The sequence below is a fragment of the Octodon degus genome, unplaced genomic scaffold, assembly GCF_000260255.1.
Source record: "Octodon degus isolate 3935 unplaced genomic scaffold, OctDeg1.0 scaffold00132, whole genome shotgun sequence".
NCBI classification, from domain to species: Eukaryota; Metazoa; Chordata; class Mammalia; order Rodentia; family Octodontidae; genus Octodon; species Octodon degus.
In genome coordinates, this window is record NW_004524708.1 from 6167603 (window position 1) to 6184617 (window position 17015).

A 17015-nucleotide genomic window follows, 5' to 3' on the forward strand; every position below is an offset into this window, starting at 1 on the left:
TGGAATGGCTTCTCTTTCCATTTCATTGAAGAATTTCAGAAGAACTGGCATTAAATCTTCACTAAATTTCTTGTAGAATTCAGCTGCATGTCCATCAATATACAAGCTTTTCTTTGTTGGTAAGTTTTCAATTATATTTTCAATTTCACTGACTAATTTTTATACCTTCTTGATTCAGCATTGGCAATTAGTATATATCTAGGAACCTCTGCATTTCTTCTATATTTTGCATCCTATATGAGTAAAGATTTTGAAGCAGGTATTGATGATCTTCTGAATTTCTATAGGATCTGTAGTGATATCACCATTTTCATTCCTTATTGCAAGTCTTTGAATTTTTCTTTCCTTTTTTGATAAGGTTGGTTAGGGGTTTGCCAATTTTATTGGTTCTTTTAAAGAATCAACTCATAAATTCATTAATTCTTTGTATTATTTTCTTAAACTCCTTGCCATTTATTTCTCTTTGCAATTTCCTGCCTTCTTTGGGCTCTGGGCTTGACTTGCTCTTCTTTTTCTACAAGCTTGAGGTACAGCCTAAGGTTGTTTATTTAAGCTTGTTCTGTTTTCCCGATATGAGAATTCACCACAGTACTTTCTCTAAATTTTCCTTTTAGGACTACTTTCATTGTGTCCCACAGTCCCTGAGAAATTGGAATTGCATTTTCACTTGATTGCAAATATTGTTTAATTTCTTTTTTAATTTCATCTGTGGCCCACTTATTGCTCGGGAAGCTGTTATTTAATTTCCATTTGTTCATGGAGTTTTTGTGACTTCTTTTGTCAATAATTTCCAGTTTCACTGCACTATGGTCAGATAATATGCATGGAATAATTTCAACTCCTTTACATGTAAGCATATTCTATATGCTATTATATGGTCTATTTTGGAGAACATCCTTTCTAGAATGTCTGTCAGTACATTTCATAAGGTTGGTTTGGTGGTCATGAACTTCTTCAGTTGTTCTTTGTCATGGAAATATCTTATTTCTCTATTAAATACATATATTTGGTTGTTACAGGGTTTCACTACACAGCTTGGACACATAGTGATCCTCCCGTTTTCAGCTTCCCCAGCGCTGGGATTGCAGGTGTACACCATTACACCTCGACTCTGTAGCCAGCTCAGCCCACCCTGGGGGAGCAGGCTGGCATGGCTAGTGGTGCCAGGATCAAACGACAGTCCCTGCACTTGCCTAAGCTTGCCTAAGCAGGCTCTTTAGTTCGCTGTGTTATCTCACTGGCCCCATCACTATTAATTGTGATAGTTTTTTAGGGTACATAAATCTGGGTTGGAAGTTGTTTGCTTTCAGGACCTGAAATAATTCACTACAATTGCTCTCCTTGACTTGATGGCTTGTGTTGAAAAATCTGCCGTGATTATGATGGGCTTTCCATTATAGGTGATCTATTTCTTTTCTCTAACAGCTTTTAAATTTCTATCCTTTTGCTGAATTACTGGGATTTCAATTATTATGAGTCTGGGTATAGATTTATTTTGGTTATGGCTAATTAGAGTTCTATATGCCTCACTTAGGTGTGTGTCACATTTATTTCCCATGTTTGAGAAATGTTTTGCTACTACTTATACAAATAGTCTTTTTATTCCATTTGTGTTGACTCCTGCTGTTTCCTTGACACTTTCCAGTTTTACATTGTTTTTCTTTGCGTCACCATGCAGCTTTTGCATTGTTGTTGCCTGGTTCTTTGTCATTATTAAGAGACCTTTCCTTTTGTGATCACTAGCTGCAATTCTACCTTCAAGGTCTGAAAGTCTACCTTTGGTTTCATTCAAGCTCTTTTGCCAGCTTTCAGTGGAATTCTTAACTTCCTGGATATCTGTTTGAAACTGTCTCATGCATTCTAATTCTTTCCTGTATTGTTCATTCAATGTTTTCATCATTTTTCTAGTCTCCTCTATTTTTTTAAATCTATCTCTTTTTTAGATGTGCTGAGCAATTATTTTATGGTTATTGTCATTTACTTTTTTATCTGAAAGATTATCTGTGTTCTGATTTCTTCTGTATCCTGATGGAGTCGTTTCTTTACCGCCACTGCTATCATTTCAGAAATTATATGTGTGATAGATATTTCCAAGTTCTTGTATGTCTTTGACTCTTATTCTTGGTGGGCTGGAGGTCTGAGATTCCCTTTTACTCTTTTGTTTGGACATTTTTGAAGTTCCCAAAATTCATCAGGGCTCAGAGGCACTGTGTGGGGCTCAGTCTGGCTTCTGAACTGGGTGTGGGTAGGTAAAGTTCAACAAAACTTCTGAGAAGGTGGGAATGGGCTGCACCTCATCAAGACTCCCATGAATGATGGGGGTTGATTGGCAGATCAGCGATGCTTATATGATAGCAGTAATGGGACAGGGCTCAGGAAGACCTATGAAGCTGCCCAGAGTTCAGCCTAGCTTCCATGAGGGTAGGGGTACAGGCTATATCTCAGCAAGGCTTCCAGGATGCTGGAGGGATGGTAGACTTGAATTCTTAAAAATTTCAATTAAAAGCTTTGTCATTTATTCCCAACATATGAAGTAAGACAACACAAATACATAAGAATGAAAAGAGGGATATGTCAACAGATGTTTGCAAAATAATTTTATAAATACTATAAAGCCTTAAGTAATGGATTTGGCAAGATTTTCCATGAAGTAAATTACTAAAAATAACTCCATGAAATGTAGAAACTAAGAAACAATTTTTTTTCCAGGATATCAATACAATATTTTCAAATTCAACAATTAGACAATAGTAGTTTATAGTCAAGTTCTTTCAGATTTTGAAGAGTTCTTTCCACTGAATATCTTAGTTACTTACCTTGATGTTGGGACAAAATATCCAACATCCAAAGTTAAAAGGTTCATCTTTGTAGAGGTTTACCTTTATAGAGATTTCAATTCACAATCAGCTAGAACCAAGTATGGCAGAAAAGAAACAGTCAATGGCAGGGCAGACAGGAGACAGCAAGCAGCAGCACTGAACCTCCTTTCCCTTTCATCCCATCCAAGCTACAAGCCTACTGGCTGTAGGTACTCATACTCATACTCAGAGTAAGCCTTCTGTTATTCATTCCTATAAATATACTAAACCAGTTTAATTATCACACTTCTTTAATTGCAGCATCGCATACCCTAGATCCAGTCACCACAGAAAAGCCCCAGCTATGAGTGTATAAGGCTTTGAGGGGACATCTAGAAACATGCCATAACACCAAAGTACAAAAGAATAAGTGAGGCCCTTGTCTATGTCATGAAGGGGACACATGATGATATCAATCCAGGACAGAAATTATGTCCTTATAACCTGTACATTTCAGTGGAAAACCCCTACTGCAATCACAAAGAAAGCAAAATGATTATGACCTGAAATGGAGGCCAAGATCAACTCCAAAGAAAGCATGTCTCATTCACAAAGAGAAGATGCACATTGCTCCCCCATGCTGTCATCTTCCTAGGTATGACCACTGGAACTGGCACAGCTACCCCCTTGAATCCTAAGGAAATTAGGGTTGTTCCTGTGACTATGATCTGAGCACTACACATTGGAAATGGCCAAACCAAACGTGGTCTAGTTCCAGGCCTCTTTCAATGTGAGAAGATATCTTTCTATCATTTAATTGATGAAGGGGACATTCTGTTACATGCAGACAAGTGTATTCCAATTATTCACTAAGTGAATTAATTTTAAACTAAAGGAAAAAAAGGAGAGAAGATTAAGAATTTCCTTAAAAAATCAATAAAGAGATATCCAAATTTTCATGTGGCTTAGAATAAAATATGAGATTCAAGGCAATGGGTAAAGGAAGTTTTACTATATATGTAGTGGAAGAATCAGTTAGTTAAAAACATAGAAGTTAGACCATCACATCACAAGCCATCCAAAATCCATCAGAGGCCGATGGCAGATTTTGCAGAAAGAAAACCAAACCATAAAAAAATGACAAGAAAGTACAAGTCAATAGTATCTACTGAAAAAAATAAAAAGACAAAGAACAAGATAGTATCTATTCTGCAAATTGGATACAACTTTCTAAAAAGTACAAACACAAAAAATTCTGCAAATAACAGAATTTAAGTATTTAACCACATACAATTTTAAATGTCTCAGAGTGAAGATTTCTATTTCAAAAGCAAACAATTTAACTAGACAAAATATTTGACATAAGTAACTATCAATTCTCCTCTGAAGGAGTTTCATGAATTGACAAGAAAAAATTCACCCTCGATACAAAAGTATAGAGAACTTGAGTTATGACTTATCAAATGTAAAAAGCAAATGATCAACGATTATATTTTTAAGATGCAAATTTATCAACACCATTCTGTATATCACTACTAAATTATAAATCTTTTATTTATGCATAGGATGTAACACAGACTTCCACATATTATGCCTAGATGAATACAAAACTTTCTATAATCAATTTGAAAATATGCATCAAATGCATCAAAAGAATTACTATCCTTTAATGGAAAATCTACTTCTTTAAAAAAATATATCATAAAGAAATATATAAGTAATTAAAATTGTATGTATTTTGGATGTTCATTATAGCACCATTCTATAATAGTAGGGTGAAAGCATGAATATTAATTGTATAAGAAGATTAAATAAATGATAGCTCCATGTAAGTTGAGTAATGCTTTCCCATTAAAAAATTATACTTGTAAAGAATAGTCAAACGAGAAAATACGCCAAATATAGTGTTAAGTGGTAAAGTCAAGATATAAAATGTGTGTACAATAAATAACAATTTGATAAATACACATAACACTCTTGCTATCTGTATATGGAGAGGGGAAAAACCCTAAAGGAAATGCACCAGAAGTGCAAACACTATTTCTTTCTTGGTTCAAGGATTGCAGCTTTTATGTTCTTCATTTCATTTATCTGTATTTTCTAAACATCCCACCCTAAACGAGCATATATTGATGAAATGTTACTTAAAATGAAATACTAATAGCATCTTTTCCTTCTGCCTTTACTCAGATGAGACAGCAATGTTTGTTTTGAGTCTCAGCTCTGTCAAAAGCAGTTTTTGCGCTAGGGGTTCTGAGCAGTTGACATTTTACCAAGGAAATACTCTATAAGAATGCTAATCCACAAAGAGACTGGAGTTCATTTCTCTCTAGCGACTCGATGTGCACAGCCGGGAGTCTGTGACAGCAGCTTACAGGAGCCCTGAGCAGAGCTAGGGCTGGATGTCCTCAGGCCACCTCCTCCTCCAACCCCCTCCTCTCTGCTGCGAAGCTCCTGGCACCAATGGCCTTCGCTGTGTCACCAGGGCTAGGCTGTCTCCTAGGTGCCTTTGCTGCATGGCCTCGCTCACGATGTAGAACTCCTGGACTCTGCAAATGTGGTTCAGTTTGCAGCATGGCTTAGCAGATGCAGGGGAGAATGTTAAGGATATACTGATGCACTTCCAAGCCAGGCAGGACGGGGTCTTATGGCGTGCTGACTGCTGCATGATGAGCAATTAACTGCTCTCAGTTAGCAGCAGCCTGAGGCCCTCCTGCCAGCCCAGCATCAAGGTGGGGGATCTGATTCCTGCCTAAAGGTGGCTTTTATGGAGAGTCAAAATTACAGAGTAGACAGAAAATGTAGCATCTTAAACTATAAAGGAGAAGGAAACTCTCCCATTCCTTGGGTACATTTGCTGGGACAGGGAAACTGAGGCAAGGCCAAGTAGGAGAACTTGAAGTCAACAGACTCTGGCAACAGGAAGGGTTGAGAAAGGTGACAGGAAGGGGAATGGACACCTCAATGTTGGCTCTGGGGAGGAGATGGAGACCAGAGGGGAAGGTGGGTAAAGGGTCTTCACAGAGCCTCACGGCTTCTAGCTCAGAAAGGGTGTGGTCACACACACACACACACACCCACACACACCCATCTGCCTGCCAGCCACAGCAGCTCCCCAGGTGCTACAAAATCAAGTCTATCTAGTTTTTGGGCCTCAGTTTCCCAAATAAAACTTATAGAAAACTACTGAGATATGCTGGAGACAAAAGTTAATGCCAAGGGAGCCTCAGGTCTCCCTGTCCCAAGTCCCAAAGATCCTGCTTGACCAGACTTCACATGCAGGAGAGGAGCTTGAAGACCCCTGACTAATTCTTCCCCAGCCTCTCCCAGTCCTATTTCAATTTTCCCTTTGGAAAGGAGCAGAAAACAGCCCTGTTCACTCTGCCCCCAGGGACTCCTGAATCCTAGGAAATAAGCCATAAGCAAATCTGCAGGCCCTATGCATGCTCCACCCTTCCCCACCCTCCCTCCCAAGGAAACGCAGTGCCCTCCCGAGCCCAAGAATCAGGTGGACACTACCTCTGGGAAATGAGGCTCAGAGAGCGTGCGGGCAGCTGGCAACTTTCCCAGGGTTTCACTGCACCCAGTTCCTATGTTAGCAACAGGAAACCAGTGCCCACACCGACACCACAGAGAAGAGCAGTCAAGCTCAGCAGTCAAATCATGGAACAATGTTTCCTAAGGGAAACTGGATTCACAGCCCAAGCAGTGGACGGGGATGGGGGGAAGACGACCATGCTTTCCTCCTTCCATTGATCACTCTGACACCAAAACACCTCCCACAGTGAATCTTCTTCCAAGGTGAAGCTTCTGTATCCCCCCACCCCTGTAGTCTTTATGAGGAGTGTGCACCGCTACCAGGCACCACGCAGGCTCTTGGGGCTGCATGAGCCCACTTGCACCTGCTCGGGGTTGCCAAGCAGCCCTCCTGTCTCTGACGTCTACCTTCAGCACATGGCGTGGTGAGGAGCTGCAGCCTGGGATGCTGCAAGTTTCAGAAAAGAGGGTGGCTGCAAATCCCAGGAGAGGCAGAGCAAAGAGCAACACAGGGCTCAGGTGAATGAGCCACCACCTGGAGAATGCACCTTTATAAACAGCCCATAGATCCGGGCAGTTCCTCCTGGGCTACTTTGTGTCGTATTCCAAACAGCTTCTCCCACACCTCCCCCTTGGGAACAGTGTCCTGCAACAGACCTGCCCCAGCTTGTGCCACCAGCTAAAGACCTTTGCATGGACAACCTCCTGGGATTCCCCCTTTGACCATTCCTATCTGAGCAAAGAGAAATACAGCCAAGTAGAAATCTGTGGAACTGAATTTGTTTCCAAGGTCTGTGGACTGAAAAGACAGGACCTGTGGGCTGAAGTGCAGACCCCTTAAAATTAATGTCTGCCAACCTCAAGGGGCCCCGAAGCAACTTCCCAGGAGGCATTGCTCCTGGTGGCAAACCCACACCACGGAGGTCCAAGTACAACACATAGACATGGATCTTTTGCCTAGCTTTACACAGCAAGCTGGTGACATAGGGCTTTGATTTTGCCGCCCAGCATTCCTTCAACAAGAATGCACTTCCCGGATGAGATAATTTAATTAGTGTTTGTCCAGCACCCTGCAGCGAAAGGCGCTCACCCACTCCTTCCCCACTATGCAGGGGCTGAGTAATCCATAGTCTCTTGGTGCCTCTTAATCTAAAACGTCTGGATGACTCACCCTCCTTGGAATTTCCCTCCAGGGTATTTAGATTAAGAAAAATATCCATTTGCTCCCTAATTTAAATGATCTCTCTTGGTTTCAATCTTCAACAAATGGCTGGGTTTTTGTGTCGTTTCATTTGTTGTGGTTGTTTTTCAATTGAAATAGATTTCATCTTCCGAGGACCCCCCTACCCCCTGCCCAGCACAAGGACATTCAGTAATTTCTCTGGCTGGTCCCCTTGCAACTCTTCAGGGGCATGGTCAGAAAGCTGGGCCCAGAAGGGGGATCTTGACCCTCTTTTGTGTGGCTCAGGATCCTAAACCTACCCTCAAATCTGCTGCCCAGCTCCATGTTCCCAGTTTATTTCAATATCCTTGTGTTATCCATTAAGTCACCCTACATTCCCAGCCCTTCCACTGAAAGCCACAAGTCAGCTCTGCCTTCAAAAGCTGCCTGCGGCTGAGGCGAGGTCCTAATCCGTGCCCTTTGCTTCATCCAGAAACCACCTCCAAGCCCCCAGTTCACATTCCTGTGCACACTGGGCCCAAATGACAAACATTTGCTAGGATAAATCCCATTCCCTGCCTTCCAGAGAACTTCTCCTTACCAGAGATAAGCCACAAGGCAGACAGATAACAACTGGGATATGCAGTTATTAAGGGCAGATTTTTAAATGACAAAAGGATACATTTTAAAATAAAGCCCACTTGAAAATCAGCTTCCCTTCCAACTCAATTACATTCTGGCCTCCTGCTCAGAAGCTCCTTAGACTGAGATTCCAGCTCCCATTGGCTTCGGGGTTTTTGAGGAGCGTTGCCTTGGCAACACAGAAGACCCAGACACCTGCAACAGGAAGTAAAGGACACAGCTCCTCCCTCCCCCTCTGGGACACCTGGAGTGGTCAGTGGGGTGTCAGGTCTGGGGTTGGAGTGTCTGCTGCTCAGAGGAAACTGGGACCCCTGCTACCCACATGCTGCTGACAGTGGGGACCTTGGTGTCAGAATGGAGCTGAAAGGAGGTCGCAGGGTAGCAAAGGAGGCAGCAGCCAGGGCCACAGAGGAACTCTCAGGGATGAAGAGGGGTCATTCCAACAACCACACTCTGCCAACTCCATCACACCAGTGACTGCATGTGTCCCCTTACACGGAGGAGTCCCAACACAGCTTGTTTCCCTTGTGGTCATGACCCACACCACCACTGAACACCATCTGCAGCCCCCAGCCAAGCCTCCCAGGATGAGGCATCCCTAACAGGCATCCTTTCACATTGTAGATCATGCTGTGGCCCCATGGAGTGTACCGGGGTAGTCTACACTCCCTGCATGGCACCACAAGTAAAACTTGAGGCTCCTAGATCTGAGGGAGCCCTGGGTGCTGGCCATCGCATCACAACATATGGGATTTCCTAGAAGTTGCATGACCAGCCTGTGACTCTAACATCCATCACTAGGTGGGCAGGAAGTGCTCCACCGTCCCTCCCATACAGGGACCCCAGGCTACCTGGGAAGTCATCCAGGATCTCTCCCTGTTCTGCAACTCTCATGCCTCCTATGAGCATGCTTCCTTCTACTCTGGTTGTACAGTAACAAAAATCAACAGTCTCCTACCCCCAGATTCTCAGTGCCCTTAAGCACTGTCTGTCTCTGTACTGCCCAGCCAGGAGTACAGAGCTGAAAAGGGTCTTTATCTAGTCCTTGCTAAGAGTTTGTTACCTGCAAGGACTGTCTTTCACCTCCAGAGCACTGTCATTAATGGAAGCATCCTCCTGTCAAGTCTGTGGACGTGTATATGTTTGAGCATGTACATTACTGCACAAGCCCGTGCGTGAGTACATGCAATCAGTGAATGCTTTCATTCTTTCTCAAGAAGTCCGAAACCTATGGCTGCTCCACACCATGTAGTACTCCCTTCTCTGGCCCAGCAAGCACATGGGTCCTTTCTGGGAATGCAGCCAAGCCAGCTGCGTTGGCCAGGCCACTGCCCTTACCTGCACAACCATCATCCGCTCCATACTGATCACAGTGACTATAGCCAAGGTCCCTCATTTGGATAATTATTCCAACCTGTTCCTTGTCATATTGATGTCTTGGTTCCAAACCCTATTAGACTGTTTGCCCCAGAGGTCTCTCCCTTACCTTTAGGGATCTCCACTCTGGATAAAAGGCCAGATGGCTGACACATGGCTTGATGATATTTTTACTTTCACACTTCCCTTCATCCTGAGAAGCTGTCCTCCATGCCCAAGAGGGGAGGAAGAGGAGGCAACATGTCACTGGGAAGACACCCCCGGCCCTCCATCTGCACCAAGAGTGAAGCAAGCCCCCGTCTCACCCTGGGTTACTCTGCGCATCTGGCTCTCATTGCCTCTCCCCTGGGCTCCAGCACTTGCCCCTGCCCCCTCTTGGAACTCAGTTTTCTCTTCATGCCCTTCTTTCACTCTTGGGCATGGAGGGCACAGATCACAGATCACACAGTCACACTTGTCCCCACAGCTGAGCTGACTTCACCTCTCTGGGAAAACAGTGCCCCTTCCAACCTCCAAAGGGTGACCCCTAGTAGTACAAGGAGCACTACAAACCAGAAGTGGCTCAGTGGCTCCTAGGGGCCCCTCCAGGACTCACAAAAGCTGCATAAATGGCACTTCCTGTCTGGAAATCTCTCTACAACCCCTGCTTAGCATGCTCCCTAAACGCCAGCATCATGTGCAACAGCAGCAGCAGCAGCAGGAGGGACAGAAAGAGCAGGAGATGGGCTTTCCACACCAGTCAAAACTTGCTAGGAACCAGAGTCCTGGGGCCACTGCTGTCTTCAGTGGTGCCATAGGAAGGCAAGGACTCTAAGGCTTCCGAGACTTACCTTGCGCATGTCTTTACCAAAGGTCTCACTATAGGTCGTGCCGAGGATTTCAAACTGGACATAGGGATTCGAGCTGTCCTCCCGAAACTCCATCACTCCTGTGAGGCCGGTGATGTGGCCCTGCAGGAGAAGAGGAGAGGCCATTGGAGGCTGGGGAAATAGGGCTGGGGTAAGGGATATAATCACCCTTTTGGAGAAGGAAAAGGTCTCCAAAAGGGGAGTTACGAGGGTTACGAGGGGGCTGTCGACAACCTGTAACAAAGACTCCATGGCTGGCAGTCCGACTCAGAGCAGTATCAGTGGTTTTCAGACCACTGGCTGGCCGGCTTGCGTTTGATCTTCCTGCCGTCAGTACATGTGCAGCCCCTGCTCTGTGCCAGGCACCATGCAAACCATGGGATTAAAGACTGACAGCCCACCTCTCTCCCAGCACAACTGGTCTGACCTTGAAACCTGCTCCAGGGGCTTCTCTTATCCTAACCAAACAGAGGCCACGAGTCATCCAAAGCCACGTCTAACGCATGGCTATAATTTGCAGAGCAACAGATATAAGCACTACTCCAGCCCTACTTTGAGACATACGCCACCTGGGGCAAATCATTGCTAATCTCCCAGCTTCAGCCTGAAGTTAATCAGATCCACATCAAAGAGCCCCCAGCACCAGAGGAGACCAGATGTACAGAGCACAGCGACGAAGGACTAGCTGTGGTGACTGCCAGCTGCACACCCCTCTCCACAGATTCAGGGGCGTCCATGGAGCAGCAGGCAGTAGGGACTGATGAGCTCTGGTGAGTCCCTGGCCACCCTGCTGTCTTCTAACCTGGGATGAAGATATCACCTAGTATTAAGCCCCGTGGGAGATCCCCAGAGACTAAGGTGGTCCACAAAAGGCCCCACTCTGTCCTGATCTGCAATAAATTTAATCCAACACCAGAACAGGTTCACTTCTATTGAGATCATGCACAATTTCTTGCGACTAAAACCCCTAACACTATAAATTTCCCTAAATGCTCTTTTGAAGCCCGTAACAACCAATTCCCTCTAACAAGTCTTGCATGAATTACCCAATTCATTTCCTCCTAAACATGACACACATCACACACAAGGTGTGTGTCCACACACATGCACACCCACACATGTGCACACTCATATATGTGCTGAGGACCCGGCTGATCAGCACATGGCGGTGCCAATGGAGACCGATCTCACAGAGGACAGCGGCCTGCACAGAGGGGTATCTGGCATACAAGATAGGCAGCTACCTGCACAATTTTCTTATTGGTGATTGAATCTTGAAGCCCAGTGTCCTTATATTAGAGTGGAGATCACAGTAATCGCACATCCTCGAACCACAGCTCCCCCAGCTTTCAAATGCAGGCACAAGAAGAGTAACAGGGAGAAGTCCAGAGTGGACTGAAGACACCCCTAGAAAGGTCCCAACTTCAGGCCAGCTGCTGGATGGGCAGAGAGCTGGAGGACAAGGAGGCATCTGTCCCCAGCTTTGGACCACCAAGAGGGTATGTTCCTCACACACACACACACACACACACACACACACACACACAGACCTTTTTGATTGTGTCCAGCATGGACCTCCCTCCATTCCATGGCTTGGTAGACTTCCGTATACAGTTAAGACTCGCCATGCTGTGCCACTTCCGGTCCTCTAACTTCCTGTGAAAGGCGTTGGCCAGCATCAGAACACTGTCGTACAGGTACAGGTTGGAGATCTGCAAAGACAAAGGCAGTGAGAGTCTCATCGGTGGATCTGCAGAGACAGAAAGCAGGGCAACATGGGATACAGCACAACGAAGTGGAGACCAATATTGTGCCATGAGTCCCTGGCTTCCTGGTGCTTGTTCCACAGCCCTGTAGATGCTGGAGCTCCTGTACGATAAAACCTGCCACTGCATCTTGGATGGCAGTGGGAGGCGGGTCCATCCACCAACAAAGACAACTAGTGTAAGCAGCAGCAGGAAACTGACACACTCACTTAGCAAAGGATGGCAGGCAGGACTGGCAGCGGGCTCAGTGGGATAAAGGGAAGGAAAGGTACTTGCAAAGGCATGAAAGTATAGAGGAGCACGCCCAACGAGCATAGGCTCTACTGGGGTTTTCTGTCAGGAACCAGGTGGAAAAGATTTTAGGCTTTAAGGGCCTCCCAGTGTCATTTGTAACTCGCTGTTGTAACCTGAGAACAGCCCAAGACAACAGAGCAACAGATGGGTGTGGTCTTGCACTGCCGGAATATCACCAAAATGGCAATGTGTTCGATTCACCCCATTTCTAAAGCTGGCCGATTCCTGGGCTAGAAGACAACACAGTTTAATGTGATGATGTCAATGGTACAGTTAGCCAGACTAACAAAAGCAGGGATACACAGAGCCTCAGGTGACACACTAAGGGGAACGGCAGAGAGGGCTGCAGGAAGAAGGGTGCCACTGGGGGTTCTAGTGACCAGACGTGGGGGGTCACAAAGACCACGCTAGTTCCTGCTGCTCAGGAGAGTGGTGGGGCCTGTGTGTCCATGTGGCATGAAGAAGTGGCAGCGACCCCAGCACTGCCGTCCAGGGAACACATCTGAGATTTGTGAATCACTTGACCGTCTGCAGCGACGCAGAGGCGAAACAGCCCCATCCCAGAGCCTCCAAAGGTAAAGCCTTGTGTGAGAGGATAGGCGGCAATGTGAAGAGTGGCCTGGCAGTGTGGGGACAAACCGGGCTGCAGGGCCTGGGGATGGGAAAAGTGTCCCTGCCACTAGATTCTCAGGACCAGAAAGGGGCAGAGGCAGCCCTGGTCTCAGACGTCCCCCCACATGACACCAGGCCTCCAAGGGGACACTGAAGCCCAAGATAAAGAAGAGGAGGACAGGTGGTGGAGGAGAGGTGACCTCCAGCCTCAGTCAGGCTGGGGCCCCTCACTGGTAACTGCTGTACAAAGGACAGTCAGCCAAAGTGGGTCAAGGGGACAAGACTCTGCACCCCCAAGCATCAAGGATTCTGCTAAAAATACACCACAACAACAATGCAGCACAGAGAAAGGATACTATGAGGGCCTGGAAGGACTCCTGGGAAGATCAGACAGGCTCTGTGGGCTGCAGGCCCAGCCACTGCGACCCCCAACCTCAGCACCTGCTCCCCCATGAGCCCCTATGTCCATGCCCCACTCTCTGACTCACTTTTCTTCTTCATCTTGGTCTGCCTGCCCCAGATAAGAGCCTGGGTGGTAGGAAGCATCCCCACAGTGAAGCAGAAGTCAAAGATGGGCCACGAGGAGGAGGAGGATTCAGGAAACATCTGCTGCACTACTGCTATCCAGCAGCAGCTCATGCCAACTCTCACATGTCACTTTTACCATGACACACCCAAGCAGAGCAGCCTGCTGGCCTCCAAGTGGCCACTGCTGAAGGGCACTGTCCTGTGTCCTCGCTGTGTTCCATGAGCCCTGCAGACACCTCCCACAGCAGAGGTGTGAGAAATGAGATGAGGACAGACAGACGCTGCAGAAGCAGGGGGAGGGGGCCTGGATGATGACCACTGCCAACGGAGACCAGGATCTCGGGCCATGGGGACGCAGTAAGCCAGTGCCCAGCTAACATTCAAGAGCAGAGCTGGGCTGGCGAGATAGCTCAGTGGGTTGAGGGCCTGCTTTGGCAAGCTCAGGGACCAAGGTTCAGTCCCCAGACCCACATGCCACCACACTAGCCCCACCCCCAGGTATGCTGAGCCAGTGACTGAGTCTGGGTGCGGTGGCGCATGCCTATAATCTCAAGTGCTGGGGAGGCTAAAAACAAGAGGATCATTATGAGTTCAAGCTGCATAGTGATATCCTGTACCAAATACACAAAATGAAAAAAAAAAACAAACAATAAAATAAAGCAAGAGCAGAGCTGCTCCCTTCAATGGGCATAGGGAAGCTGACCCCATTCCCACAGGGGACAATGAGACAGAATTGTGCCCCTGGCACTTGTCGCTTGGGGGAGCATTTACACAATGACAGGACCAGTGACCTCCCTGTTCTTGCCAGCCCCCCAGCCCTCACAGTCCCATCGCTGTGAAATCACTTCCACATTCCTTCTCCTCTCTGGACTATACACTCATAATAGGGATGTTGTTATAAGAGAATAAAAGCCTCTTAGGAGTTGGCTTAGGTTTTTAGATTTATTTGATTTTTGTCCAAAAGGATAACTTGAAGCCAAGAGTCCTTGACAATCTGAAGAATTCTCCACACACTCATGGAACTCCCAGCCAGAACGGGTGCCACTAAGTCAGCTGGGATGCTCTGACCCCCGGCGCCACTGACCCCCACACTTGAATATCAGGGCAGAGCCCACAATACTTCTCTGGCGCAGAGCAGCACCCTAGAATTTCCCTTTTTCCATTCAGTTCTTCTATTCACAAAGATTTAAGGTACTCAACAAACCTAGGGATTCAGAGAGGCCTGAAATGGAGAAGAAAAAGCAGAAAGTAGCCCTCAGCCCTCCCCTAAGTGTGTCTGCTTGGGAGGGAGGACACATGCTAGTTCAAAAAAATAAGCTGGAGTGATGCTCTCCTCGGGCATAGATAGGCCTGCCACAAATCCTAAGTCATACGGGGCACACCCTCCCCCATGTATACTGTACACGGTCAGTTCATAAATGCATTTGCCTCACAGATCTCTGAGGTGCTTAAGCACTTATTCCTAGATTCCATCACCAACAAGAGCACATGGGTGGTGCTCAATAAGTGTTCAGTGGATGAATGAGTAGCAGGCATAAGTGTGTGAAGAAAAACATGAATGGACAGGTGGATGGATGTGGTGGATGGGTTTGGTGGACACATGGATGTGTCGATGAGTGGGTGGGTGGACTTACAGATACATGAATAGTGTATGGGTGGAATAATGGTGAAATGAATGAATAGAAGAATGAATAGATGAGTGGCTGATGGGAGGGAGGGAAGGAAGGAGGAAGGGGTCTTCTGCTAAGAAGGTGCATATTAATTGTGTTTCACTGCGAGAGAAATATAAAAAAAAGGCAGAGAAAACAGATAGCTTTCAATTGGGACACAGTCTCCTTCATTTCTTCTTATTTACATTCTTCTCAAAACATCTTTCCGATCCTCCCTTGGAACTGTTTTGACCTACCCTACTTATGCTTCCCCTCTTCTGGTAAGAAGCTGCTCTCCCACAAGCCTGGAGACAGTACTGTAAGTGGGCTGAGACCCGGAGGGGCCTGGCTCATTGGCCACCCTAGAGATTTAATTCTTATCCCTCACTCATTTTGTAGGGCCAACTTCCACATGACCATGTGTGCAGCTCAGGCTGGCGGTCCTGACAGGACCCCTAATGGCTCTGGATTCCCCCCAACCTGGGCCAGATTGCCCACTGCTAAGCCCTAGTGCCTTTGACTGAGCATGATTTCAGCATGTATTCAATAAATTCAATATCCACTGAATGGGCCAAATTAAATCTCCAGTCACATGTAACTGCTGAATGATAATGGAGAAAACCATTTAATCATCTTAGGTTTTATCTTGATGGCAATAAAATACAGTGATCTGGACCCCTGGTGAGGTGCAGCGTGCCATGGCAGCCCCCACTGACTCCCTGTCACGTGCAGATGGCAGCAGCTCTGTGCACTAAGACTGTTCTGAGCTCTCTGCGTGCATTTTTTTATTTCTAAAAGAATGGAAGGAACAAATAAGGGGCCTGAGGAGCGCCTGACTTTAATGGGGTGAGCTGTGGGCTTCTAGGGACTATCCCCAGTGACTGGAGCCTAGCAAGATTGTGACACACAGAACTATTAGGGGAATGAACTAGTACCTGATAACTCCTCTCATCCTCTTCTCCTTGGTCTCTGAAAGGAACACTGGGATCCTGTGTGGCTTCTACTCTGGGCAGGAGCTTCCCCTCCAAGCTGTCCCCTAACACTGCCCCTGCATGGCTGGGACAGCCTCATCCCTTCCTCAAGCCCTTCCTCTACACCGTGCACAGGCATCTTCTGAGATACACTCCCACCGCAGGGCATCTCTAAAGACTGCCCCAGTGGCTGCCCTCTCCTCCCAGTACTGCATGCCCTCAGTCTTAGACACAGACACATTGCTTTCTAAGGCCTCTGGATCTTTGCACATGCCATTTGCCCTAACAGAATAAAACGCTATAAAATGAAAATGAAAACTTTCCAGTTGAAGAGGCTCAATGGGACGTAAGAAAGAGCATTTGGGAGACATCTAATCTAAACACGGTCACACAGCAAGCCCTTACATCTGTGTTTCTGGGATGAACTAAGCTGAGTGACTAGTTCTAAATCACTTTTTAGATGCAAACACCAAAGTAGAGAGATATCAAGATATTTGCAGAGTCTGTCCAGAAAAAATTTACTGGTGAACAAAGGCCATGCTGGGAAGGCTCAGGACCTCTACAAAGATGGACTCCATGTAAGCCTGTTCATCTCCAAACAGAACCTAAAGCTATGCATCTCCACACGTGTGGGAGATCCAGGCAAGGCAGAAATGTTTACCTTCAGTTAGCCATGTAGTTAGGAGCTGGGTCCTCAGAGAAACAGAAAGGGCTGGGGAGATAGCTCAGTGGTATAAGCACCTGCCCAGCAAGCACAAGGTCCTGAGTTTGATCCCTGGTACAGAGAGAAAGGAAGAGAGAGCGAGAGAGCAAGACAAAGAAACAGACAGA

General features: G+C 46.3%; 1 protein-coding gene across 1 annotated transcript in view; it reads right to left on the minus strand.

The window, feature by feature from the left end:
- Grid1 (glutamate ionotropic receptor delta type subunit 1) overlaps nt 1–17015 on the minus strand; it is a 719620-nt gene that overhangs the window by 243552 nt on the left and 459053 nt on the right. Inside the window, exons 7-8 of the mRNA XM_004641224.2 lie at nt 11915–12076; nt 10347–10466 (exon numbers count right to left, since the gene is read on the minus strand). Of these exons, the coding sequence (XP_004641281.1) occupies nt 10347–10466; nt 11915–12076 (282 nt within the window). The remainder of the gene's footprint in view (nt 1–10346; nt 10467–11914; nt 12077–17015) is intronic.